Raw genomic sequence first — 27,885 nt, forward strand, 5'->3', positions numbered from 1 at the left:
TTGACACAGATAGACCATAACATCTCTTTAGGAGCCATTACAGTCTATCGTGTCAATGGGTACTTATGGAGTCCTTAATCCGCGGATTGACAGGCTAGACCGTAAATGTGTGTCTATGTCTAATTAGGCAGCTCTTATTACTCAGCATATACAGTAACTCTGCAAGCTAAAGAGCCTTAGGAATTTTTTCTTATTTAACGAGATGCCCATCTGCCCAGACAAATATCTCTCTGCTCCCTTTCATATTCAGGGAAAATAAAATGGAAATATTTTTTTCCAAACTATGTGGGGTTTTTTTTAACTTAAAATCTTTTAGTGTGTAAAAAAACCTTTTGTTCTATTAAAACACTAATCCTGAAATTCCTACTCATGCAAAACTCCCATTTGATTTCAATCAAGAGTTTTGTCTTGAGGAAGGACTATAGGATTTTGCCCTCAGTATGTGAAGCTTTTATGACAGTTTAGTTTCTAGAGCCGGGCCAAGCTGTTAAGTCTAGATTCAGCTCTGAACTTTTAAAGTTTAATGAGGATGTTCAGATTAAGGTTTTGGGTCAACCCATTATGGAGTAAGGGGTCAGGCACCAAGTGCAGATCTGGAGACGAACTTCCCAGATCAGAGCTGCGATCCTGGTTCATGCCCTTGTTAATTATTATCAGGTGTGCAAAACTTCCACAACAAAACTAAGTGAAATTTGCCTGGTTTAGAAGATGCAAACCTGAAACTTGCCCAAAGGTTGTTCTAATGGTCACCAAGGCTGGCAAACATTATGGTGAAACCGCAACCAAGTTTCAGTCAGCGCCAGCGTGACTTCTGAGATATGATTACGGGTGGAAGGTATCTGAAACTCTGTGGTGTCCCCCAGTGTTTCACCCTCAAACATACTGGTTTGGGCTGAGCTTCCCTCTTTAAATCTTTGGCTTTCATTCAAATCCAAAAACTCAATGGGTTAATTCAAGTGTGGGGCTGGGTGGACACTGCTTTAAAAAAAAAAAAAAAAAAAAAAAAAAAATCAACAAAAAAACCCCCACCCAAAAAAAAAAAAACAACACAGAGAAAAAAACAAACAAAAAAGGAGAAAAAATAAAAAAAAAAAAAAAAAAAAAAAAAAAAAAAAGGTTCCTGTGAGGCCCTAGGGCTGAGGTCAATGAGTTCCTCAGAGTTCTATCTAAAGGCCCCAGACAGCAGACACTCAGACTGGAAACACTGAGACATCCTGAACTGTAACAGTGTCACCACATGGGCCAGCTCTCTTTGAATGCTACCGACTTCAACAGCTGAACAGGGCCCCAGAAGTGTGTCTTCAACACAGGAAATTAAAGCCTGAAAAATGTAGGATGATTAAAAAAAACGAACACGCACATTATGGGTCAAACACTGCGCTACATTCTCAATGCCAGCTTTTTAATCTACTTTTTAAATATACAAATTAAAAAGAGGGGAGGGAAGGGGTAGGGGACAAGAACAGACAAGAACAGAACTGAAACTGAAATCTGCAGGGTTCTCTCACTCCGCCAAACAAAAAATTTGATTCATAAATGTACAACTAGTCATTGCTACTGTCTGATGATGATGATTAATCAATTACTAGTGCTAAAAATTACCCAAGAAGAGAAGAACTCTTTTATGCCCAGTTAAATTTTCTTTAAAAGCCAGCAAAGCAGCAGCCACCAGTCCTTGTAAGTAGTGTGTTTGGAGCTAGAAGAAAAACACACACACCAAAAATGCCTGTCTGCCTGTCTCCAGTGGTTAGAAAGGAGCCAGCTGACTCCAGCTTCCTCTGTCCCAGGCTTTGGGCCTCATCAGCCATGCAAATTATAGAGTACTGTGCTGTCTGAAGGCCGAATTTCAACTTAACTCAGAGAAAAGCCTTAGAGGAAGGGTGGGGATCCTGGAGTCAGCCAAATCCATTCATAATATTTACAGTAAATGGGCCTCTTTGCTGTTGTTTAGTATACAGTCAGCCTAATTATTTTTGAAGTTTTAATTTCAAGAACTTTCTTTACTTGTCTCTCTTTTTCTAACCCCCAAAGATCCAGGAAATCTTCTTCTTTGTTTTACTTTAACTCTGGGAAGCAAGGGTGGGAATCTTACCCACCCCCACCCCCTAAACAGGAATGAACCCTGTGTTTGGATAAGAACAACAAACGTGGAGGGGGCTGTCAGTGGTGGTGAGAGAGAAGGAGAGAGAAAACTCCGTTAATAAAGGCTTTAAAAAATATCGGATAGGATTTCAGACAACAGAAAATAAGCTCCTACTATACACTTTGGTTCTGTCCTATATCGCAGTGGTTTTCCGACTGTGGTCTGCAGGCTATGTCTAAATTTCCAAAGGGGTCCACAAATGAAAAAAAAAATCGAAAACCACTGCTTCATAGGCTTTTATGTCACACCGTTGACTAGCTGAGCAGACAAACAATAAGGGCTAGAGGGGATGCGCACACCAAAGTCCTATTAGTATCATTCTGCTACATCTGAATGGGAAACCCATGCAGCAAAAAAAACTATTTTAGCTATAGCAAATTTTCTTATTTCATACCCTGTCAAAGAAATAGTATAAATGACACGCTCAGTTTTCTCTAGTGTCATTGGTTCAGCTATTCTACTTTCCATGAAGTGCTCTTGCTCCAAACTATTTGATCCATATCTTTGTAAAGTGACATGCTTATCAACTTCAGGAGCTATATATATATATATATATCTTGCACTATAAGGAGCCCCATGCAAGGACAGGAGACTTGACTTAGGGCTGGTCCACACTAAGCCCCCAGTTCGAACTAAGATACGCAACTTCAGCGATGTGAATAACGTAGCTGAAGTCGAAGTATCTTAGTTTGAACTTAAAAGTACTTACCGCGGGTCCACACGCGGCAGGTAGGCTCCCACGTCGACGGCGAGCACTTCCGGGATCGATTTATCGCGTCTAGACGAGAGCGATAAATCGATCCCAGAAGATCGATTGCTTGCCGCCGAACCAGCGGGTAAGTATAGACGTACCCTTAGGGTCAAGGTCTACACTACAAACTTTTGCTGGCATTGCTATGTTGGTCAGCGGTGTGATGAGGTGTGTCCTATGACTGCTTCTGGGGGTTGGGGGCGGGGGGATGGGTACTAGAATAAGCTTGGAAAAGCTCAGTTTTGCTGGTATAAGCTGCATACACACTAGAAGCATTTTGCTGGTACAATACGCCGGTATTGCTATCCCAGCAAAGTACTCCTAGGGTAGACCTGGCTTGAGTAAGTGGCAGCACTTAATCTTGGACTGCAATAACAAAACACTCCCAAGTTATTCTGAAGACAGGTTCTCTCTTCTCTGGCCCCATCTCTCTTAGATCTTTCAGTTTCTCCCACATACCTCAACCTCTCTCTCTCCCCTCTCCACGTCCCTCAGATATTGCACTTACACTGCTCCCATGTGGTGTCTTTTCAGGTAATTTGCTATAAATCCTTCAAAATCCGTTTTGGACATGTGATTTTATTCTGGTAAGAACAATAATCTTCCTGCCCACAGATCCCATCCCACACTGTGTAGCCTGAAACCCTCACCCCTGCCCCTCTTGCCCCTGCCCCAGGCTTTTCAGATACCAGGTACAACCGGGGGTTGTCTTGTTTTAAGGAGAATCAGCAAGATTTCAGTGGTTTCCCTTGACATGCAGGGAACCTGAGCCACCACAGGAGTGCTGCTGTTGCACTGCCAAGCTACTCACTCAGTTGCATGGCCCAAGAGGGGAAAACACAGGTTAGCGACCCATTTGCATGATAAGTCCATGTCTCCTGAAGCACACCCTTTTTCTACCTATCTCCAACCCCTATTTGAGCCTAAGCTCTTAAGAGCACGGAGAAGGCATAGATGGGACTGGCGACTTCCCATCACTCACCAAAGAGAACCACGCCTGCAACTGATCTTGCCAAAACGTATTTCCCTGTGTATACTTACTCCCGCCTGTATTCCCATTGATGTCAATAGGTTTTATCTTCCTTTTCAATCATACCAATGTAATTCAGGAATAACTCCATCAAAGCCAATGGAGGTAGCCTGGCATAAAACCAGGGTAAGCAATCTTTATGCCCAAGGACTTCCAGAATGAAAGATTTCCTGGAGTAGGACTTGCAGGATGAAGACTGTAAACCTTTTCCAGTAAATAAAAATCAAATCAAATCCAAAAAAGAGTTCAACAATAAAACCCAGGTCACACTGCTGTAGCCCGGTCACCTATTCATTCTGCAGGAAGTTTGATCTCCTTATTGCACCTTGGAGCAAGGAGAGATAGGGGCTCAGCAAAAGTTGTAGCTCTGAACTTTTTTTTCTTTCCAGTGACAACATGTAGCTATGTGGGTTACATGTTAACAGGCTCGTAAAGGACTTAATAAAAAAATCAATGCATAGGAGCCTAGTATTTCCAAATTGATATTTAATACCCAGACGTGTATTACATTTTTTTCCTAAATGCATTCCATACACACACACACAATTGCTGAGTCGAATTTTAATAATGAAAAATTAAAAAACCCACTCTCCGCAGCACACTGACCTACAGTTCTCCCCAAAGTTATTACAAGACCAAAAACAGACATTTACCAAAAAAAAAAAAAAAAAAAAGTCCACCCTTGCTTAAAACACTATTTTTCTAGAGAGTAGGGAAATGTTTCTTATACGGATATAAGATGTGGAAAAATACAGTTAGAAACAAAAGTTCTTTTCATTCCCTCATGCCCCAATCCCCCCCCTTCCATAACAATTATGAAAACTGTTTAGATGGGATGGCATTTTGAACATTTACTGCATTCCAGCCAATAAATTCCATTCCCGGATCTGATGGAAAAATCACCCCCCCTTTCCCTTCCCACCCCTCGCTTTCATTCTTTCTGTCTTTCTTTACAACCTAATACCCTGTCGACTCAGGGCCAGGGCCTACTTAGGGGGAAAAACAACACCAAGCGCCAGACTGGAGACAGCATGCAGACTGAAAAAGTTAATCATTACTTCTGTCTGCCTTCATAATCTAATCACTTCTATTCCAAAGCGCATGCAGCAAAGCTCTCTCACACACACATGCACACGCATTCAGGCCCACAAAATATGTTCTGGTGGTCTGTTCCACCCACACCACCCCCTCCCCCTCTGTCGTCCTGTCCACCCCACTCTCCAAATGCAACCCTGGTAACTCCAGGTTAAGAATGAAATTTTATAGCCAAAAGCAACAGTGAAGGACATTTCAAAATGTTCAGACTAGGGTCACAAGCAAGAAGCTGCTTATCTGTCCCTTCCCCACTCCATCCCATCACTTCCCACCTTACTCTCTGGATTAATACTACTTAGCAATTATACAGTGCATTACATTCATTAACTAATTAATCCTCCGAACATTCCTGCGAAATGGGTAAGTGCTAGGATCCACATTTTACAGATGGGGGAACTGAGCCAGACAGTGGTTTAAGTGATTTGCCCTAGGCTACACAGTAAGTCAGTGGCAGCACCTGAGTCAGAACTCAGGAGTTCCTGGCTCTCAATCCCATTTAAACTCCATTTCTAATCCAGTTAGGGCACCCAGTTACAGCACGGTTGTCCCTGACCTAGTTACCACACAAATAAAAGTTGCAATCTAGACAAAACCTAACTGTGTCTCGATAACTAGGCTGAACCCAGAGGCACTCCAAGACTTCAGCCTGGTTCTGGGGACACAGTTGGGTGCTATCTAGCTTATAACTTTTACCCATGCTGTAACTAGGTCAGAGGACAACAGGATTGTAACTGGGTCTCCTGGTTCCGCTATAGCTGGGGTAGAGATGGGACCTGAATCTAGCAGACCATGCAGACTCCTTGCTTACCCATGCACCTCACAGAAACACAGGTGCTGACAGGACTTTATAGTTTAGACTGTGTCCACACCGTGCACAAAAGTAACACACCAAAAATAAACTTGTTCCAATAAACCCCAGCTACTTTACATCTCCCTTCCCCAGCAGCAAAGCAACAGTGCAGAATTTGTATCTTCCAACCCATTTCAACATTATCTGTCCGTGACAAAGAAAGAAAAGGGATGGGGGAAGGGTGGCCTGCTTGTTACCATCACTCCAGTTATCACAAGCGGCTGAGCTACACAGTACCTTACATTGAATCCCCTGCCTCCCAGAGTCAATTAGGCACCAATGATCTTCCAGGGCATTTACACAGCCTGGCACTTCATTGTTTTACTGGTATTTCCTTTCCACCTCCCTCCACCATTCACACTGCACATTCTCCCCCCCCCCCCCAATGCACTGACTACACTGTAAAAGAATGGAGGCATTATGGGTGAGGCTCTACAGTTCCTGGGCCCCCTTCCGCAACAGTTACACACGCCAGTGATCTTTACTCACCTGAGTAATCACTACAGGCATGAGTAATGGTTCAAGGATTGAGCCCGGTGACATTAAAGGATACATTTTCCATACTTACCCTGCAAGGCAGTGGAAAAGAATAGAAAAACTACAGGCCACACTTTGCACTGCATTAAGATTTATGAGTTTGTTCCTTATCGTGAGCTAAAAAGCCTCAGCCTAGTTTACAAAGAAAATTAATTCACCAGTTCAAGCCTAGTGATGTAAACTTCAGGCTCCCAGCTAGTTTTCCAAATAAGACTTCTGCTATTTAATTCCTGCATCACTGCTTGAAGTATGATTTTATGTATTTATTTACTCTGTCCAACATGGTATTGCACAAATGAAACACTCAGATGCAATAGAACAGTATCAGATGGGCGTTAAGTCCCCTACCAGCAGGGCAAAAATCTCTCTGGTTGTGTGGAGCTCTTATTTTTGGGGGGTTCTGATTTTAGTTAGTGTTCTCCAGATCTTCAAAATGCAGTCCTATCAGTGTTCTTGAAATCTGCAGATAACCACTATACCTGCCTGGAATGTAAAACATGGTTACTCATCAAAGTGCAAATAGAAAAAATCACCACTGGGTTGTCCATTAGACTACACCGTACATTATCCAACTTGGAAAGACTCTCACACTGAGCGGTAATGCTCTGGAATTGTAGTATCTATAAATTAAAGGCATCAGTTTCATCACTTAAAGTCATTTGGTCCAGGGCCAACTTTACCAATTATAAAGCGAAGACTGTTTGAAACATTCACCACCTCCCCAGCACCCGGGTTTGTCAGGCATAAATAAGGTTGCTTCAGAAGCTAATGAACATTTTATTATGACACCATTGGTAACACCAGGTGTCTTTGTATGCTTTTAAAAGATGGTAAGGGCTGACCAGACCCTTGGTGATGGGAGGTCTGCCGTAAAAAGGCATGATGAGAACCGAACGTTCCAAGTTATTTTACTCCATTGAATGCTGCCATACTGCTCACTTCTTAAAGTTAGCTCTCATTTAACCTACTTTGGCAGCAACACTCTACAAACAACATCTTTACCACCAAAAGAAGATTACTATTCTTAGTCCCATATTTGCTTATTATGTACCTGTATGTACATACATATAATAATATTTTGAATGTTCTCCAATTTGAGCAGTTTGGAAGTATTAATTTAAGACAAAATATGCCTTCCCTCTTTATTAGCAAAAGCCCTCGGAAAGATCAGTATTATTTTTCTGTGGGCCTGCAATTTATCAACCAACCACGGAGACACAAAGGCTCCTGAGGACACACCTGAATAATCTATATCTACCCAGCTCCCGCACAGTGTTTAACATACTGCTTTCTACAGAGGCTTGATAGGAGTAATTGCATATATGGAGGACTATATTCACAGACATACACCGGCTCAACTGAAACAAGATGACACGAGGGATTAAACTGAAGTTGGTGTTTCAAAATTGTGCCAACAGATTAAATAAAAAAAGAAGTCGACAACAAAGCTCTCCTGCAAAACCACTTCGGCCTGCATTCAACCTGCCTGCATCACTCTGCTCTGGCGTCAGTGCTGTGTTTTGACAAGTCACCCTGGCTGAATTCTCAGCAATGCTTTACACACTGACAATTACAACCCGAGGCTCTCATTGTGTTATGAAAACAAAACGAAACAAGAAGAAGCCAACGAATGAGCTCCTCGTCTCCTGTAATAGCCTCTATTTGAACAACGATAAGATAACTCAGTGAACTAGTTAGGCTGCAGCTTTGTGCGTATTCAATCAAGGGAAGTGATATCAGTCTAGCCAAAAGTCCTACTGATGCATATGAAATTGGGAGGTTAGTAAAATTAGACACAATGGCACCCTCACACCCAGCGATGTGTCATCCCAGCCAATTTACATTCATCGCTATCAGCATGTCACTCCTTGCGTGTATGTGTGGAGAGCTTGGTGCTGTATAGCACAGGTGCAGGGTGAGTGTGTGTAAGAACAAGGCAAAAAGAGTTAGGCAGGAGAGGGAGTGCACAGGGAAGCCAATTCTGCATTAGTGAGAGCACTGCTGCATGGCAACCAAATTACGTCTGGAGTCAGAGCTAAGAGCCTAATTAGGATGGGGAAGGATGGCTTTTAAGACCCGTATCTCCTCAGAGGTGCCCATTCTCTACCCATATCCCAACCCTTTCACTTTGAGCACTTGCAAGTTAAGGCAGCAGGCATGCAGGGGGAACAGAGACACACACTTTTAGAGGACTGTACCTAGAACTGAACCCTGTGCCTCCATTCACACTTGTGTCTGGAAGATGACAATACAAGGACTTGCCGGATCAAAGCCAGAATATCATCAGCCCCCTAAGAGCCACATTTTTTTTTTTTTTTTTTTTTAAAGGAAGGCCTAACTTGTACTGGTTCTTCACAAACCTGCGAACAGCTGAAGTCAGCTCCACCAAGCCAGCTCTAAATGGCATTCATTTTTTGTCTTAGTCAATGCACTAGGAAGATCTCAGAGAGGATTCCCAAGGAACTTTTCAAAAAGGCGTAGTGGTTTGATGTTATTTAAAATAAGGAAAACAGAGCAGACTTAAAGTGCAAATGCTAAGGACATAGCATTTAGGAAGCTGAAAGTGCAATGCTTTTTGTGCAGCAAGATTCAAAGAGTAAGGAAGGGCTGTGCAAACTCTTATAAAATTTCTCTCTCTCCTTTTTTTTTTTTTGCAAGTTAAAACCAAGATAATGACACTGGGTGGGGACCAATTCTGTGGGCTGAGCAGCCAAACCAAAATTAGCTTCCAAGCCAAGAGCTTCCTCAGCCTGGCAGTTTGGGGAAGGAAGCTGAGAAAAGTTATGAAAAGATTCTTCAATAAATTGAGCAACAAGGCTGAGTTTTTAGTGTTCAAGCAAAGGTGACCCTGCTATTAAAATATTTTTCAACATAATAAAAATAAAACAGAGTACTCCAACAAGCCTCTCTCTGAAACTCGGGCACCGCGAGAACTTTCTGATCACTGGGGGAAAAGGGTTCTTTTTGTTTTCCTTTCCCCCTCTTCTCTCCTTTCATTAATAACTATGTTTTCTTTTCTTTCTATTTTTTTCTTGGCTCTTTCCTCATAAAAAATGATGCAATTTCCTGTCTTGTCCCAATGTTTCCTGTTAATTAACAGGGTGAAAGTTATCATCACATATTTAAACTCCTACCCAAAACAACTCTGCAGAAAATGGTTCTCTGGCTGGTACAGCACTTTGAGGCAAAAGCAGTGCTTAATTTGTAGTGAAAGAGGTGCTGGGACTCAAGCAATTAAGTGCCAGCGCTCAAGCAATTTTTTTACTTTCATAACTGAAGTGGCAAGCCCAGAGATGCCAGGGCTATGAACTGCCAAGCCCAGAGATGCCAGGGCTCAGTACTGGCACAAATTAAGCACTGGGCAAAATACCCATAAGGCTAGACCAACCACAGCTGGTATACCAAGGTATGAATTATGCCTCTCTTCACCAGTCTTTCCCTCCCAAGCCAAGATACACGCAGGGGGAGAGGTACAGTAACTCCTCACTTAAAGTCGTCCCAGTTAATGTTGTTTCGTTGTTACGTTGCTGATCAATTAGGGAACATGCTCCTTTAAAGTTGTGCAATGCTCCCTTCTAACGTCTTTGGCAGCGGCCTACTTTGTCTACTGCTTGCAGGAAGAGCAGCCCGTTGCAGCTAGCTGGTGGGGGCTTGGAACCAGGGATAGATCGAACTCATGTAGAACTATTTCGCACACAGCTCTCTCCTGCATGTGGGACTGGAGAAGGGAAGAGGTCTGGCATCTCCATGGCACCATTCCCTGCCCTCCTCAAACCATGTGCAAAGCTCTTTGTGCTCTCCAGAGTCCCCATGGAGAAGAGATTGGAGTCAGGGTAGGTGGGATGATCACTGGCTATCCCCCACTCCAGTGGTAGTTAGCTACACAAGTTAATACAGTCCCAGGTTTATTAACTTTACCATAGATTTCCCCTGCCACTACCACCTGTCAGGGTCACCAGGTTCTGCTGCAGCCAGTAGAGAATCCAAGGAGTTGAGAACAGGTTGCCTGGGGCCAGAGCCACTGAAGGGGTAGAAGGCCTTTACCCAGATGACCCTGGCATCCTGTAGATCAGATCCACTGGGATTTACGAGGTTAAGGGAGCAGGTGGACAAACCCTTCACCCCATCCTCCTCTGGACAATGAGGGAGAATCTCTGCAATGAAATCCTTGTTTGGATTTTCTTACAAACGGGCCTATTCCAGCAGGAGGAGACACCTGGCTACTGGTGATGAGGTTACTCCACCATCCCCTACAACTCAACAGCCAACAACATTTCAAGACTACACCCAAGACATTATCATTGACTTAAAAAATCTAATCAAAAGCCAAAGGCCGGAAATCCTGCGAGGCGCCGATGCTCCTTTCCCACAGACCCCAGCACCACACAAGATTGGGCCATATTCTTGTTTACACTACATGATTCCTCAACAGCAGCCATGACATAACTTATTCCCCAGTTTCCATGTTAAAAAAGCCCCTGGCAAACAGCCCATACACAAAGAGGAGGGGGATGGGGGGAGAAACAAAAGATATTTAGGTAAAAAGTGAAGAAGGTAAACTTGAACTCTGCTTTCTTTGTGTGTTACAACTAAATCCAGACTGTGTATCAGGAGTTAATAATATCTTAGAGCTCAAAATAAACTGGAAAGGAAGCTACTTTGTGACAGTAGGCAGGCAGCCAGGCTGCTGCGCGGGTCATTCAATCCTACTTAAGAAAGATGGTACGGCTGGCAGTGACCTCTGAGTGGCCCGTTACCGTATTCTTTTACACAGCTCACTCCGAGGTCACTACAAGAAGGCACCAGCAGGAATTCCACGTTCATCTTTTGAAACCACCCTGTCACATAGCAGATAAGACTGACCGGCCCCCCCATTTGGTCAAAGGGAGAGAGAGAGAGGTCAATATCAGTGTCGCTCCAAGCCTGCAGGAGTCAGAATGGCTGTGGAGCTGATAGGGACGGCTGATAACCCTGCAATAACCTTAGTTAATAGTCAAGCGACAGGCTGTGAGGAGCAGGTCAGGCCGTACAGTTCAGTGTAATGGAACGAACATGTGAATGTCTGAAATACGTGCAGCAGAGGATACGGTCAGGAGGAACTGTCTGTGGTAAGGTGTCTTCTTCAGGAAGAGCTGATACAGGACGTATCCTTTTCGCTGTACTGATCGCTCATGAAGAAAGCCCTTAGGGCTGAAACGCTGAAGCCACAAGCGCATTTTCAGAAGTGTCCACTACCTCTGGCTGCCTCAGTTTCAGACACCAACTTGAGATACCTCTGGGTCTTAAATTTCTATACTTGGGGCCAAATCTCACCTCCTTGACTATGGCACACCTTGACCGTGACCCACCAATTCTGCTCGGAGAAGGGACAGGAAGTGGGACAGGATTTCTCAGACCCCACCCAAACAAAGTGGGGTCCCCCAGCGTGCAGGGGAATTTAGGAATGGGGCTCCTGTATCTACCACTATGCCACTCACTGGCCATTCTCCCCATCTACCCCTTCCTGTAGCGTGTATTTAAGATCACCCATTGATTGCATTCTCAGCATCCACGTGCAGAAGCAACATCGTCTTTTTTTTTTTTTTTTAAATCTCCCACTATTAGATAAATGCATAAGGTGAATGCTATTTGTTTCTGCAGTGTAACTGTTAAAGGATCATAGAAATCATAGATGGAAAAACTTTAGTCCAGCTACCTGACAATGCAGGATTGCTCCCTATGGGGCATTTACTAGTCTTTTTATCCTGTCTAGTTTTAAAAGTCCCAAATTATCGGGTTTCCTACCACATTCAGGGGGTACATTTTATTCTGCAGGTGGATACCCTTCGGAGTTAATCGAAGCCAAACATACAGATGAACACACACTCACATCACTGGTGCTAAACTTTAAAATGCATTCTTTTCCCCTAAATTGTCAGACTGCTGTACAGAAATAATGGCTCAGAAAATCATTAGCAAGCAGCAGTGAAAACACTTACACACAATAGTATTGCAAAAATAAAACTGCAGATTGAAGCTGCATGCATTAGAAATAGCTGTGGCAGACAATAGTAATGTGTTCTCCTTTGCCGAAATTAAACAAATTTTGCTTAACAAGAGGGAAGTCTGACCTAGGGAATGTTTTTCCCCAAATACTGTACCTGAGAAAAGCCCACTCTGACTCCATTCATTTATTTTTTATTGTTAGTTGTTTTCAAGGCACAATTTTAAATAGATATTCTTTTGGAATACCCCTATAGAATTTCACTGAGATAAAACTGATAGCACATATAGTCAAGATCCATGAACGAGGACCGTGCACACACACACACACATACACACACACACACACACTCTATTCCCCCATAACCTTTGCTACTCAGCTCTGTTCCCATTTCCTCTGCCTGTTGAGATTCCGCATTAAAAAGCCCAGCCTGCTTATGGAAGAAAGGGTCTAACACAAGGAGGAGCTAGAATGGAGTGTCAGAGGCCAAAAGCTACATGGAGACCTTGCCAAGTCCCAGTCTCTCTCCACTTCACTGGCCTGGCTACATTCTGCCACGGTCAGATGATGTGTGAGGCTGCAAGGCTCCTAGTCTGGCAGGCGGCCTGGTTTGCTCCAAAGACTTCAATGCTGTCATCTTAGCATTAACCCCTGATAACCTTGTCCTTTTGAGCACGGGAGTGAGTTTTTAGGTAAGCTATTTAATACACAAGTACAAGCGAGTGCCGTCAGCGGTGCTAAGGAAAATTTGCAATGCATTGTGACATTAAAAACAACAGAAAGAGTGCATGTGCTCAAAAAAACTGAGTATAAATGCCTTTTTTGTTTTAAAAAAAAATCACTATTTATTGTTTATCCCAGAGACAAATATACAATCCCACTTACACAGGAAGATTTCTCAATTTCTGATTATAATAGGATGCCAATTTGTAAATAAAGGCATTTCACAGGCAGTTATAAACTGTGTGCTCGAGGGAAGGGGGTGGGGTGGGGGGGACAGTCAGGATTTCTCCAGAGAAACCTTCAGAACCCTGCTACTCCCATCTAATTTGCAGGGGGGATGGGAGGGGATGGGACAGGGCTGTAGATCCAGCCAAATAATCGTGCTTCTATTGTGAATAGTTCTAGATTTAAAAAAGGTGCTTCTCCCAGGCTGACACAGATACCAGAAGGGATCAAAGTCATAGTGAAACATTCCAGGCCCGTCCGCTATTTCATAATGAAATGTCAGTCAGCTGCACATTGGAGCTTTTGTAGTAAAGATGAATCAAACTTGAATTAAAGTGTTCCATTAAAATAAGATGAGGTTTTGAGGTGAAAGGGTGAGGGAATGGGGATAAAAGGCACTGTCAATTTTCTCTCTGTTGCTTCCTGTCACTTCAGTTTCTGTCTTAAACAAAAGTAAGTGTTAATCCAGAATGAAAAGGGGTTACGCTTGTTTTAAGCTACAACAGTGTTATGTGCCTGCCTTTCAGAACAGCCTGACGGAAGGTCTCAATAGCACAACCCGAGGAGTTTTCACGCATCAAGGGCGTGATCTCAAACCCAAAAAAGACAACAAACAACACTCCCATCGACTTCCACGGGCTCTAGATCCAGTCCAAAATTAGCATATGTCATCAAAGACACCTCCATTTGGGACTGCAATCTGTGTAACCTATCGAGTCTGATATTTTATTAATACTCCTTAATAAAAAACAATGATGACCAGGACACAAGCCAGCTCATCATATTTCACACATGAAGTGGCAGCTCTGAGGCCCTTTGAGGACTTCTGTTTTTGAGCAGACGCTGAGCTATCCAACATATGTGACCGCAGCTTGTTTGTTAGAAACTAAAGCACAATCACAAACTACAGATCTCCTGAAGAAGATCTGATACATTTGAAAAACAGCCTGGCCCCGCCCCATTTAAGGGAATTATTTTCCTTTTTATCTACAGTGTGTTTTTGTTTGTGTTTTTGTTAACTGGTGTAGTTTAAAAGAAAGAGAGTCCAGTTCAGTACTGCACAGACAGGAACATCTCCGAGTCCGGTGGGAGATTTCTTAAGCACGGAATACTGAACTGGGCCAGAGAGAGAGAGAGTCAGCAAAGGAAAGAGGCAAAACAAACAAAAACCAAAACAAAACAAAATGAGAGACAGAGACTAAAAGGAGAGGGAGAAAGAGAGTGACTGAGTGGGGAGAGAGAGAGAAGACTGGCGTGTTTTTCCTTGGGAGTAATGGATTAACTAATATTGCACTAAAATTGAGCCAAGCCGCATGTAGACTCCATGGGCTTCTCTGTTCGGATTTTAACCTTTAGAAATATATATATTTTTTAAACAAAGTTAACTAGGTCCCAGCGGTTTAGTATGGCTGTGCTGTCAGAGTTCCCTCCTCCCCTTTCCCAAACCTCACTCCCACCCACTCTTAGGCTTGCTCCTTTTAAAGTGCCACATACAACATGAAAGGGCAGCACCAGTGAATTAAAGGTCACCTCTGTGCATTTCAGGAGGAACCAGTTCCTTTGTGAAGACCCCCACGGGATTACGTTTTCACATTCAGCTCCTTTTTTTTTTTTTCTTCCCTTGCCAAAAGAATCAAGTCCCTGGCTCCAGGCTCCCGACCTTCCTCCCACCCCGAACTGAGCCCCATTCATTAAGCTGGCTCACTGCAGCACAGCCTAGGCCAGGAAGAAAAACAGAAAACAGAGCAAGTGAAAGAGAGGCTCAGATTGGTTATTTCAAGGGGGAAAACACTTGTAGAAGCTCTTAGTATATTACCCTCATCATTCCACACTGGTCACCCTCCCACATCCTCTCAGCTCTGCTATCCTGGTACCTCTGCCATTCATCCATGAAATTGCCCTCTGCCTCCTGAAGAAGAATGAAATATATATTTCGTAGCTGGAACTGAGACTCCTTAAAAGAAAGGATCCAGCTTTCTGCATTCTTCGGGAGGACTGGATGAGCATTTTTTAATGCACTGCTTTCGTTTTATTAGCGTTCTTGCAACATCCCAGTCTCTAAAGATGCCATGGCAGCGCCCCCACTCCCCAGGAATAGGGATGTTAACTGCAGTGTGCTGGCCCAATTCTCAAATTTCATCTGTGGTGATTGCATTTCCGCCTTCCTATATCCCACCTTTTTACCTTCAACTGGTTCAGTCTTCATTTCCCTGTCCTGCAACTGCTGTGTGTAGTGTGGCTGAGCACTGTTTAACAGCTGCCAATTTCCACCCCAGAGGTGGCTCTCCTCAATGGTGGCCAGAGCGACTCCTCATGTTAGGGCCTTTGGGGCCGAAGCACAATCCTTATCCATTCAATCCCAATACTGTGCAGTTGGACAGTCAGAACAATCTACTCAGATGCACAGCAATTTGGGGCTTTTTTTAATCCAGTGAAACATCCTTTTGGGATAAAGTCATAAAGCAACTCACCATATAACTCACCAGTTCTAAAGAGTGAAAAGAAGATGAGAGGATATGCTTTATGTATGGCATCTGACACCATTGTCTCTTTAAATGGAGATAAGATACAGCTTTTCCCTTCAGACAGAAATAAAACACTCCAAGTGCACCTTGACAATAGCTCATTAAAACCCTGTTCAAATACACTGTTCTGCTACCAAAGTTTGTAGAAAAAGAAAAGAGAAAGTTAGCTTTAGAGAACTGCTGCAAAGTGCGGTTTATTTTCCTTGCTTGACTGGGTCTCTCCAGTTGGGAATTTTCAGAGCTGCACTTCTGTGTGTGGAACCAAGTTGCCAGTAAATCAGAGCAAATTCAAAACAAATGCTCTTTCATGTGGAGGCATTCGGCTTTGTTTCATGGCTTGCGTAGCTAACCGTATCCCTTCATGAGTCAACACTCCTATCGGCTCCTCATTAAACTAAATGGCTACAATTACACTGGTGGGGGGAAAGAGTGGTTAATGATCGTAAAAGTTTCCCCTGTTTTGGGAAGGTTTGGAAAACTTTTGATAACCCAAGACCAAAAAAAAAAAAAAAAAAAAATACACCCCAAAAGGAACAGTGCCTTCTTCCGGAAGCTGTGAGAGAGAATATTTTAATAAACCTTTCCCATGTAGAGTACCTTTGCCAGTTCTTGCTGTGCTATGAAATTAAACTTCCATAGCAAACTCCTTAAGAAGGCATTCATAGGCAAGTTATGTTATTTCCTGCAGCCCAAACCCCCACCTCCCTCTGTCCCTTCAGAGGCAGACTAGACAGCCGAGATGTTATCAATAACACAAACCTTTCAGAAAGCCCCCTTTTAAAAGCTAGTACTTCCTTTACTTATTTCATGTGGTATCCTGTGGAACTCAATCCTTCCCCACCCACCCCACATATTTCACGAGGAAAAAAAAATGATCTAACATCCTTATTGTGTTGTTTTACTTCTTGTTTCTGTTCTCTTTCCAATCTCCCTTCTCCAACCCCCTCCACCCTTCTTCCCTAAAGTTACAGCCACCAATAGCCCCCTCCAAAAAAAGAGAGAGAGACCAACCACAAGTTGCCCTTCTCCCCCTTCCTTTGATTAATTCTCATTAGGGCCTTTGAACAAACAATATGCTTCCCTCTCAAATAACAGGCAGGGTATATATTACACTGAAAGAAAAACAAACAAGACTCACTTAAAGACATCCACACCAAATGCAATTCCTGGAGAGAAGACACAGACACACACACACACACACACACCAGCAGCAACCAGCAACCTACATATTTCTAAAATTCCCATCACTGGGCAATGAACTGAGTAAATGCTCCACAAATCATAAATCACTGAGACTCACTGACAGAGGAAAGCATCTTCCAACCTACACAAGACCATGCAGGTACATATTTTCAGACGAATTATGGTTGGTTATCATAATACAAGCCATAGTATTAGTAACTGCATTTAGGACTCAGCCATGCCTCTTGAAAGGCAAAGCTGTAGTGGGGAAAGAAAGGAGGTGAATAAGATAATATACCTTTGAAAGGCCTGATTTGCAGCTCTCTTTGAAGTCCCCAGCTGTGGAGATATAGCACCTCTGAAAATCAGGCCAAAAAGGTCTGATGGGTGCTGAGAGCAGGGCACTGGGAAATGTCCTTTCATACACTTGTACAAAAGGTGCAGTCAAATGTTCTCCCCTCAACACAGCAATCCTTGTGCAGAGACACCACAACAGATCTCCCCAGATCATGCCATGTTACTAGCCAGCCACTCTACCTGTTCCCCAGATCTGAGAGCCATACTGTACATACCTACCCCTTGTGCATGGGCGTCCATGTGCCCTCTCTATCACTCTGCCAGTCCCATGCAGAAGGAAATACAATATAGCCCCCGATGTATAAAATGCATATACAGTTGCCCTAATATTTCTCAGCTGATTGCTAACCTATTATAGACAGGTCGCAGGCAACCATTGCCTAGTATCATACAGGAACACAATGGCTGGAATGGAAAACACCTACTAGATCAGTTGTCCTCATGTAAGGGTATAATATACTCCATTGATGCCATTATTGAATGTACTGTAGCCAGAAGGCTGTGCAGAAACTAGTTACGCTAACCAAACAAAAACCTACAAAGATTCGAGACCACCAGTCAAATACTGGTCTCCTTATCTATACAATTAGCCCCACTGAAACCAAAGGTACCACCTGTGTAAATAAGGCAAGGGCTGGGACTGACCTTGAATTTTTCTACAAGGATACAGTTGTAATTCACCTGCTCACTTCTCTATAAATAATCTATACCCACCAAAATTCAATTTTTCTCCATAGGGTCCATCCATTCATCCCCAGGTGCCCAATTCCTGCTGAAAGTGAGTGGGCACTGGGAACCTAATTCCCCCTTTGAAAATTCTAGCCTAAGTGACCTGTAATCTTATACTGTCCCCGCATCATTCTTACTTCATTCACAGCCTAAAACCAAAAGGAGCTTTAGGTGCACTAGGAGTAAAGAGTCCTGAGTGAGTAAAGCATACCACAGATAATGTCTTACCTGAAAGCCCCCCAGGGGCTAGACAATTAGTTCCCCCTGTTTCAGTGGAGGAAGGCACAGAGTCTGGACAATCTGCTGCAGCAGAGGAAAAAAATAAGAAATTAATATATGTTAGTTTCTTAGCACGCTGTAAACAATGTCAAGAACAGAACACACATTCCAAAGTGTTCAACAGGAAGCTATTACTAATTGTCTGCACAGACACTGCCATTCATCATAATATATCCACCCTAAACTCATCACCCTTGTCTAAACTCTACATTACCACTTAATCATTACTCAATGCACGCAAGAATTATATAAGGGCTGGAATCTTTTTGTCCAAGTCACGGGTTAATGAAATCAGGTCTCCCATCTTTTAAGTAACTAACAGAGCTCCGAAAGAGTTTAAACGGCTGCTTTGTACCTTGAATCTAGTACACAACTAGGTTGGCCAGGTGGCAATATTAAATTTGAAAGAGAGAGAAAAATAATACTCCACTTTTCTCACAAATAGTCCAGTGTCAACTTTACTCCTTTGTTCCTGTCTTTTCTGCTAGTTTCATTAAGAACTCATATACATTTTCCTTTCCACTGACTGTAAATTACTTGGCTTCCCCAGAGTGTTGTGTATGCACTAAAAAGGCCTGCCTGGACCAAATTCTCTCCATGCACCACGGAAGGGGCTTTTATGATGAAAGGAATCTGTCTCATTAGCTATTCCTCTTGACATTTAGAAGTGTTCAATTCTGGGAGGGGCAAAGTTTGGCCCCCTGGTGTCCAAAAACTGCAACTGCCCCCTTTCTATAATTGCAGCATGAGGTCAACGTTGACCAACCTTTTTACTGCAGATGAACCCACACAAGCAATTTTTAATCATCTATCAGGGAAGATGCAAACATAAGGAAATACTGTGGTTGAAGGCATTTGCCGTCAAGAAAAAAATCTAAATGTACATGCAACCCTCGGGCTGCTGGCAAGTTGCCACAATTGGTTACGCAAAATTAGGGCACCCTAAATTGCCTCATTTCAGCTACAAACCATCTCTTTAGCAAGTGCCACAGCACAAATAGGCTAGAGTTTTTTGTCCCCCACATTTTTTTCCCCAAGCACTCACTACTGAAAACCTAAGGAAAAAACATGTGTGTGTGTATAATCTCATGTTATCAGAGTAAAGTATAATCCATAACAGGAATATACAGTTTAACAGGATACACTTAATCAAACTGAAAACAATAGGGGAGACAGGAAATGGACTTACTTGTGAAATACTGTATACTATACACTTTCTAAATGTTTTTTAGTTTGTTTTCTATATTCTAAGGAAATATGCTTTTTTTTAACCCTGCCCACTTGTCTATCTGAACAGATGACTCCCTTGTATCTTTCCCTTGAGATTGCTCTTAAATGCTTTTGCTGATGCTTTCCCTCAACACACTCACACCTTTCTGAATGCAGGTGTCAAAAATATGGTACTGGTTTGTACTACAGACTAGTGCTTCATATCCAGCTCTAATCTGCCTCGACATGAACATGTTGCACTCCCACTTGGGAGTCAATGTGAGACCTGTGCCATACATCAAAAAGCCATAATTTGCCCCTTACATGTCTTCTTGCTCTAGGGTCAAATATAACAAGATTCTTCTGCTAGCAATGCAGACAGACATTTTTAAGTAACTTGGGATCTATTCCTCAAGACTGCAGGAGACAGTCATAGCAATATGTCCACTTCTTCTAACTTAAAAACACACAATCCTAACCATAAAATTGCTGTGGAGATAAAGTAACCCTACAGTTTGAATTCGAACAGCTCCCTGTTTCATCATCAAGGTTGCACATTAGAAATCAGGCCTTATTCAGACCCTCCCTAAAGCCTGGACCTTTGCCTGAGCATAGCTTTGCCCACTGATTTGGTCCCTCTCCACACTTCAATTGATCCCACTCCCTAATATCCAAGATAAATTCCTTTTATCAATTCATTTAAACGGAGAACTGCGCTTGGTCACGAGCCTCACTTTAGAATAAGCCATTACTGAATGCACTGCTCATGTTCCCTCTTACACCCCAGCAGGCATAGGCTATGCAAAAGGCATGATGATCCTTTCCTGTTCCTTGCGTTAACCCTTGGCTAGTTGAGCCTTGCATGCTTAGCATCATCCAGGCCTCATTCTGGCTGGTATGGAGCACTGTCATTTTTTAATATTTTTTTTATACCAGTGAAACGCTCCAAGACTGAGTGGTTCGTTTGAAGTTGCTACCTGTTAGCCCTTTCACCCCAGATTTCTTTGTAAAGTGGGCCATTTCCGAAGGACATGAAATCATGTTCTTCACATCAACAGTGTAATGACTAGGGGCCTGGCCCTGAGAGGTGTGCAGTGTTTCCTGCTACACCTTCAATTCCCATTAAAATCAACAACACTTGAGGACCATGAGCAATCCACGGGCCTTAGATGCTTAGCCTGAGTAGTTTTTTGCATCCTAATATGCAGGTGACAGACACAGGAGAGATCCTAGCTCTCCCCTGCAAACAGAAGTCAGTGGACGACCATCCAGTCTAGTACCCAGACTATATACTCTCTCATGCAGAGGGGAGGGGGGGTGTAGAGTTAGAGCCAGAGCTAAGTTACCCCAGAATTCGGTCATGCTCACCCCCTAGGGGAAGTGGGGGGAAAGCACCTCATATTGCTCTTGGGAGACCTCTGTGACTGCCTCCAGAGGGAACATATCCAGCCAGCCTCGGCCAGTAAAGACAGCTCAGCCTGATACACAGCCTTTGTGGGGGTGAAAGGAAATAAGAGAAAAGGGATAGGACCTTTTAATACACACTGTTAAATCGCGGGACCAGCCACCTTCACAAACTCAAACACTAGAACTAGTATAAATTAGCTGTGAGCCAGGAGAGCATTCCGAGTAGCAACAGGCACACGGGGCCACCAGTATCCAAACACAGGTGATAGCTTTTGGGAAAGAGTCATGGTTACCCAGCTCGTGGATGCAAACCATGGACATGCGTTTCACTCTGCTAAAACTCATCAGCATGGAACAGCAACTGGGGTTTTTTAGATAAACAGTATGTCAGCCTCTCTACTTTAAGAGTTCATTGTACCGAACCCCCATCACATTGCCTCTACAATTCTGCATATCTGACCAGTCAAGGACATCTCCGACAACCTCCCATCCCCAGTGAGCATTTTCATTTGGGGTCTGAATCTGCAATAAGAGAATTAGTGAAAATCATTTAAGTCACAGCAAATCTGCACATCATCTTGGAGTCTGTTCCCAGATTTGTTAGAGACGTGCTGTGTGGCCTTAGCCAAGTCACCTAACGTTCCTGACTCTTAGCTGACCCATCTGTACAGTTATTGTATTAATAAGCTAACTTACAAGGGGGCTAGGAGGCTTCATTCACATTTATAAAAGCTTTTAGATACTTGCATGAGTGGTGCTAGGTAAAGGCCTGATCCTGCAACCCCTCCTCATGCATTAGTCCCCCTCACTTGCGTTGGAATTGTGTGTTTGTGTGAAGGATTGCAGGACCTAGCCAGAAGTGCGTAAGTATTATTATAGGGTACTACCATGCTTCATACCAATGTGAGATGTCCAGGTTACTGTTAGATACACTTCTCCTTAGCAATAGCTACAGACAGTTCTTCTAGACTGTCAAGGTGTAAATGGAAAGATCTTTGCTAACTGTTTTAACTGGGCTAGTAAAATGGCTTTGCCATGCCTGGACAGTCTACATTCTCTTCCTGTTTTCCCAAAGGTGGAACGCTGGTGAATAGCGAGGACAGGACTCCTGCTTGCTTAAAATGGTTCAGATTTGAACACTTTTCCCTTGTAAGCTAATATTCCTCTCTCTCACTTAACCAACCTCAGGCAAATAATATTTGACACAATGCTTGGAAATATAGGAATTTGGGACACCTAGGATCCCAGCAAGGTTCTGTCAGCCACAGGAGATAGCAATGATAGAGAACTTAATGTCTGTGTATCTCATTCTCTCCACAACAGCTTTGATGAAAGAGGAAGCAAAAGAAGAAAAAAAAAGCAGCCAGCAGTTGTAACAACCACCTGCAATGACAGACTTATAGACTTCTGTTTGTCTCTGTCATTGTTCCATGTATTACATTATTCAGAGTTCAACTGCCAAACGGATTTTTTTTTTAAATTAAACTTTTTGGTGAGTAACCAGTTGTTTTTGAGTTTCCGATTGGCAGCATTAATCACTTCCTATTGGCTGATACGAAGAACTTTTCCTTTCGAAATGGCACATTCATGTTCTGCGGCTTTTCTGTTTACACACATTTTGCTACCTTATGTCAACACTTGCTAATGAATAAATATATCACTCCACTAACTGAAAATGAGGTCCTGGCAAAGGTAGATTGGATGTTTAAACCCTGCTAATAGATTTATCCTAACATCTTTCCAGGAAACTGAAGGCAATCATTAACCCTTCTTTCCTATAGCTTTATGTTGGCTGCTATCCTCCTGAACACTTTACAAATTAGTTTATGCCCTATGCAAAAAGTCATGCAAATCTAAGCATGTGAAGTTTCTATGGGACCATTCTGTTATCCATTCGAGAATTTGTCTAAATGATAACTCTCTTTCTCTAGTAACAAAATTCTTTACTACTCAGTAGACTCTTTGCCTGTGTAAAGAAACAATCCTTTAAAATCAAAGCAACTAGTAAATGTAAGTAGCACTCGTAAGGGAAGTAGGATATAATAACACGGATATCTCCTCATTAATTAGTGAACATTTGTCTAGTGTTCTTTAATGCTCAGCAAAATATTATATGCTTTGTGACCCATTCATTTATTAAGTAGCTGTGCCTGTTTCCACATGGCAAGAGAAAACTCCTTATGTTAATCAGAGTTTACAGTGGAGAAAATGAACCTGGTTAAAAGGGCCCAGTACTGAAGACACTAAGTACTTTCCTATGAGGTGCTAAGCACCTTAACTTCAATGGGAGTTGACATCACAAGAGACACTCATCATCTGGATGGGGCCCAATGCTCATTTCCCAGGTTTCTAAAGTATCCTCATAACTTACAGCACCCCCCCCCCCTTTAATAGCATTTACTGAAAGACACTTTAAAATGAAAAGAGAAACCTATCAGGCAAGCCCCTCGGGGTTTTAACATTTCTTGAACTTCAGAAACTAGCCAACTCCAACAAACTGAATAGCAATAATTTTAGAAAATCAGCTATTTTAGAAAAACAGCCCTGAAACTGGAACAAACCCAGGAACAAAGCTATTTTAAACTCCCTTTTTAAAAGTAAAGTACTAAGTTTACATATGGTGCTGCATGACTTTAGGACACAACCAGAAAGACAATTGTGTTATAATCAATACTTTAGATCCATTCATTCATCTTCAGAAAGATATGAAGGGGCTTGGTGGAGCTCTGCACCTCCCTGATTTCATCCCCATTTCCGATTTTCACTAAACCTGTCTCCTTCCACAGTGCCAGTCCTATTTATCTAACACAGGGCGAGCTTGCTGCCAACCAGAAGTTTATGCAGACAACCGCAACAGAGCTTGGTGCCAGCCTCAAATGGGCTTCTGCCCTGGCATGATGCCATTCAATTACAAGCAACAGGCATGAAGAGCTGTGTTAGAAACTTTTAGCTCCCCTCCATATTTTTTTAATTTGGTAATGCTTAATTACAGATGATTTTTTTTGTAAACGGAAGATTTATACAACCACATTTGCCAACACTTATTTGTATCCTTATTCAACAAAAATTTATGTTCCTAGAATCCTTTGCTGTACCTTGTACCAATCTAAGTTCATTAGAATTCAAATACAGTGAGTTGACAAGTCATGCATTTTGCATTTACTACTTACAATTGTAACCTGAATTAGGAAGAGTTTATACTTCTTGCAGATATTCATGAAGCAACGTTGGCAAAACCTACTGACTCACATTATTTTTATGTGCATACCCATCCTGAGTTTTCAAGTTACTTGGTACAAGTACATCTAGAAAAGGCAACAATGTAAATGGACTACCTACTATAGTTCCTGGGTTTTAAAACTAGAGGTTTTCTTAGCCAAATCATATACTAAATCATTGGGGTGGCAAAGGGGCAAAAATCCCACAGAAACAGACCAAAAGTGAAATGTGTAAGAAGTATAACAAAGGAAGGAGACATCCCCCCGAGAAAGGCATGTTTTCCCTTTTTATCTGAAGACAGTAGCCTACTTTTAAAAGGTCTACTTACCAGTTGGTTTGAGAAAATCCATTGGATATCTGGAGTAGGGTGGAGGGGGAGACTCTGGAATTAGAAAAGCATAGAGAAAATAAAGGCAGAGCCATGAGAAAAAAAGATAGGAACTTATGATAACAGTGGCATTCTTTTAGCAAAACTGTTTGTCTTAGCTCTGGGGGTTGGAGGCAGGGCAGCTAGGCGGTGATTGCCTTGATATTTAGCTGTCAGATAAACAAAAGGGGCCGCCTGGCGCCAGTCTCCCTGCTATCTGCTACTCTGGCTGTCTGATCAGGGCCTCCTTGGCTCGGCTAAAACACTCCAGCACTGGAAATCACCAACTGATCCAGACTGCCAGATAATCCTTGCTAGCTGCACACACATTTCACATTTCACAGAAAAGGGAAAAAAGAAATGGCAAGAAAAAAAATTCAAGTGCTGCCGTTTACCTCTCTCCCCCTCCCACAACTCTCCCCACTACTCAGAACGGGATGATTTCTATTCGACACCAACTAAGCAAAGTTTACAAGTAATTGCAATGTTTAAACACGGGCGGGGGGTGGAATGCAAGTCAGGGATCGCTCTTTTAGGCCATCGGGTAGGTAGCATGGGAGTTAAACGTGCCAAAAAAAACAACAACAACCCATTTCCATTAACAAAAGAAAATGGCATTTGAAAACTTTCCTTCTTTTTCTTTTTTGCCACTGGCGGATCAAACGCTGTGAAACTTTTCTGGGTCTTATTTGGGAAGCGAAGTCTGCTGACTGCAGGAGAGGGAAGCATGCTTGCATCGGACAAACTGGAGCCCATAAATTATGCGTTCTCTTGTTAAGGGGTGGTGGAGGATTTGTGAACCACTAACTTCCAATGCTGGGTTGCTTTGTAAATCCCAGACTGGCTGGAAATTCTGTTAAACATTAGATCAAGGGATTCATTTTCTAAAGCAAAGCAGACCTAGATTATGACTCTTCCCTGGGACCTCTCTGCAAAACATCAGCCCGACATAAGGCAAAATTACCTTCTGAATATCATTTGACGGGTTCAAGGCACCTACACATTTCCCTTTTTGCGCACAGCCTTCTCCACAAATACAGTAGTGAACCACATCCTTGTTTTACTGCAGGTATGAATTCACACACGGCGTTGACAAAAAGAAAACCCGCCGTGCCAGAAGAGAGGCAGGCAAAAACTGCAACCCTAACCCAGACAGCACTTCCATAGGATTACGTGGGAATGTGGCCGGAGTAAAAGTGGGAAGCCTCGGCCATTATGTGTCACAAACACAGACAATATCATGGATCATCTGACCAGCCTAAGAACCAATTTTGTACTATCCCTGCCCGGTTTTCTGTTCATACAACAGCCCCCCCCCCGTTCGCCACCCCTACCCCCCCCACCCCAGCTCTGGAGTTTGTGTGTGCCCCTTCAGCCATACCTAGTTCACAGAGCCTGCTGAGGTGGTGGGGATTGCAGCAGACCAGCTCCGGGTGAGTTTTCCCATAAGATTCACAGCAACATAACCTCTTCACTTCCGAGCAATGCCTGAGATCGGGCCACCTGAATACTTTACACAGCAGCAAAGGGAGAGAGTACCAATGCTGACCCAGCTTGGAGTCCACCTTGCCGGGCAAGAGGAGGCAGGCGGTCCGCGCGCCCCCTTTGGACTCCACCGCTTGCAAGAGCACCTCCAGTTGTTTCTCCTTCAGCCTCTTCAGGACCGCGTGGGTCAGCGCTTTCAATTCCGCCTCCGAGCCGAGGTGAGCCTTGGTGATCTTCCCCGACTTGCCCATGCAGCAGCCCCGGCCGCCTCCAGCCCCATGCGCCCGGCTGTCCGCTGCTGTTTCACCGGGCTCACCTTCCTCCTCCTCCCCGCCGCCGGGCGCACGGCTCCTCCAGAGTCGCCGGACGAGCACCGATCGTTTGGTCCTGAACATGCGGGACGAGAAGAAGGTTTCCCGGCTAAAAAACGAGCATGTCGTCCGCAAATCATGAAGAATCCGGGATCCGAGTCCAGGCAGCAAACACAAGCAGCCTGAAATGATAGGGATGGAGTGGGGAGGAGGGTGGGTGGTGGTGGTTGTGGAAGAGCCAAAGCAATCTGTAACATATGCCAGTCTCTTAAAGGGTTGGGGGGTTTCCTCTGTCTCTCTCAAATCCTTCAAAAATCCACTGAAAATCTTATTTTCCACCTTTATATAGGAACTGGGAAAAATATAAACTGAAAGAGGGGGGGGGGGGGGGATTCAATGTTCAGTGTAACAGAAGAATTGCAGAAAACATGCCCCCCAAGCAGATAAGGGAATAACAGATCTTCTCGCGTTGCCGGTCTGTCAAAGCGATTGCAAAACCTTTAGATCACATTTGGTTTCAGACGAGGATGACTGTTTTAAATAAAAAAGAAAAAGAAAGAATAAAGGTCTTCCCCACCCCCCCAAAAAAAATTTTTGTTGCAAAACCAAGGCACAAGATTAAAAAAAAAACACTATTTCCTTAGTAATAACATATCCACAGATTCCATCAAAGAAGGTTTTTGGGGGGATTGGGAAAAAAGGAATTTCTATAACATAGGGTGGATTTTTTTTAAAAAAGAGCGAAAATAACGTAGCATTTTTTTAAAACCCTAAAATGTGGACGTTTGAATTAATCATCAAAATGTTTTAAAAAATAAAAATGCATCCAAGAGTGTTACATCCTTTAAAAAAAGAAAAAGAAGCCCAACTCGTCCTGTTCCTTTTTTTCCTTCTTCTGATCAAAGGTTTTAATCCACACACAAAAAATCCTCAAGGCGGTTGCTAATATAGATCTATGTATTTTAAAAAAAAGTGGGGAGTCTGTCTTTCCTTCCAAAAGGCTTGATCCGCTCCCTCTCTGTCTGCCTGTCTTTCAGAAAGACCAGGAGCTAGGGACAGGGTTTTTTTTAAAAAATACAGTGGCCCCCACCTCTCCTCCCACCCAGCCCTTAAAAAATAAAAGCGACGGACGGGTGAGAAGTGACAGGGGATGATCCTATAATGACAGGAGCTGAAAGGATCACCAGCCCCCCCAGTCTCTCCCTCTCTCTAGTAAATGCTAATGCAGCCTTTAGCTCGTCTTCCTTCTCTTCTGGCTGCAGCTCCCCTCCTCCAAGGCAGCCTTTCCAGTCCTTGCATCGGCTACCAGCACACACACAAAAAAGCAGCTCCTTTCGCTTGGCTCGCCTGGTTTGCTTTGCTTCTTTTTTTTTTTCCTCCTTCCCCTCCTTTTTTCCACTCCCTTCTTCCTTCACAGTGAGCTCAGTGCAGAAGATCCTGTCTCCCCCACGCACACCTTCTTTCTTCCCTTAAGCGAG

General features: G+C 43.2%; 1 protein-coding gene across 4 annotated transcripts in view; it reads right to left on the reverse strand.

Annotated features, from left to right (window-relative positions):
• Nucleotides 1-27,264, reverse strand: part of SMAD7 (SMAD family member 7) — a 40,020-nt gene extending 12,756 nt beyond the window's left edge. The window contains exons 1-3 of one of the 4 annotated variants that reach the window (XM_024196387.3): nt 25,993-27,264; nt 24,573-24,626; nt 18,359-18,430 (exon numbers count right to left, since the gene is read on the reverse strand). In XM_024196387.3, coding sequence (XP_024052155.1) covers nt 18,359-18,430; nt 24,573-24,626; nt 25,993-26,491 — 625 coding nt within the window. In that variant the 5' untranslated portion in view covers nt 26,492-27,264. Of the gene's footprint in view, nt 1-18,358; nt 18,434-24,572; nt 25,465-25,992 lie in introns of all 4 variants that reach the window. The other 3 variants (XM_024196386.3, XM_024196389.2, XM_024196388.2) reach the window with 3 other exon arrangements.
• Between the last annotated feature and the right edge of the window lie 621 nt (nt 27,265-27,885).

Source organism: Terrapene carolina, unplaced genomic scaffold (genome assembly GCF_002925995.2).
Source record: "Terrapene carolina triunguis isolate 2854851 unplaced genomic scaffold, T_m_triunguis-2.0 Scaffold69, whole genome shotgun sequence".
NCBI classification, from domain to species: Eukaryota; Metazoa; Chordata; order Testudines; family Emydidae; genus Terrapene; species Terrapene triunguis.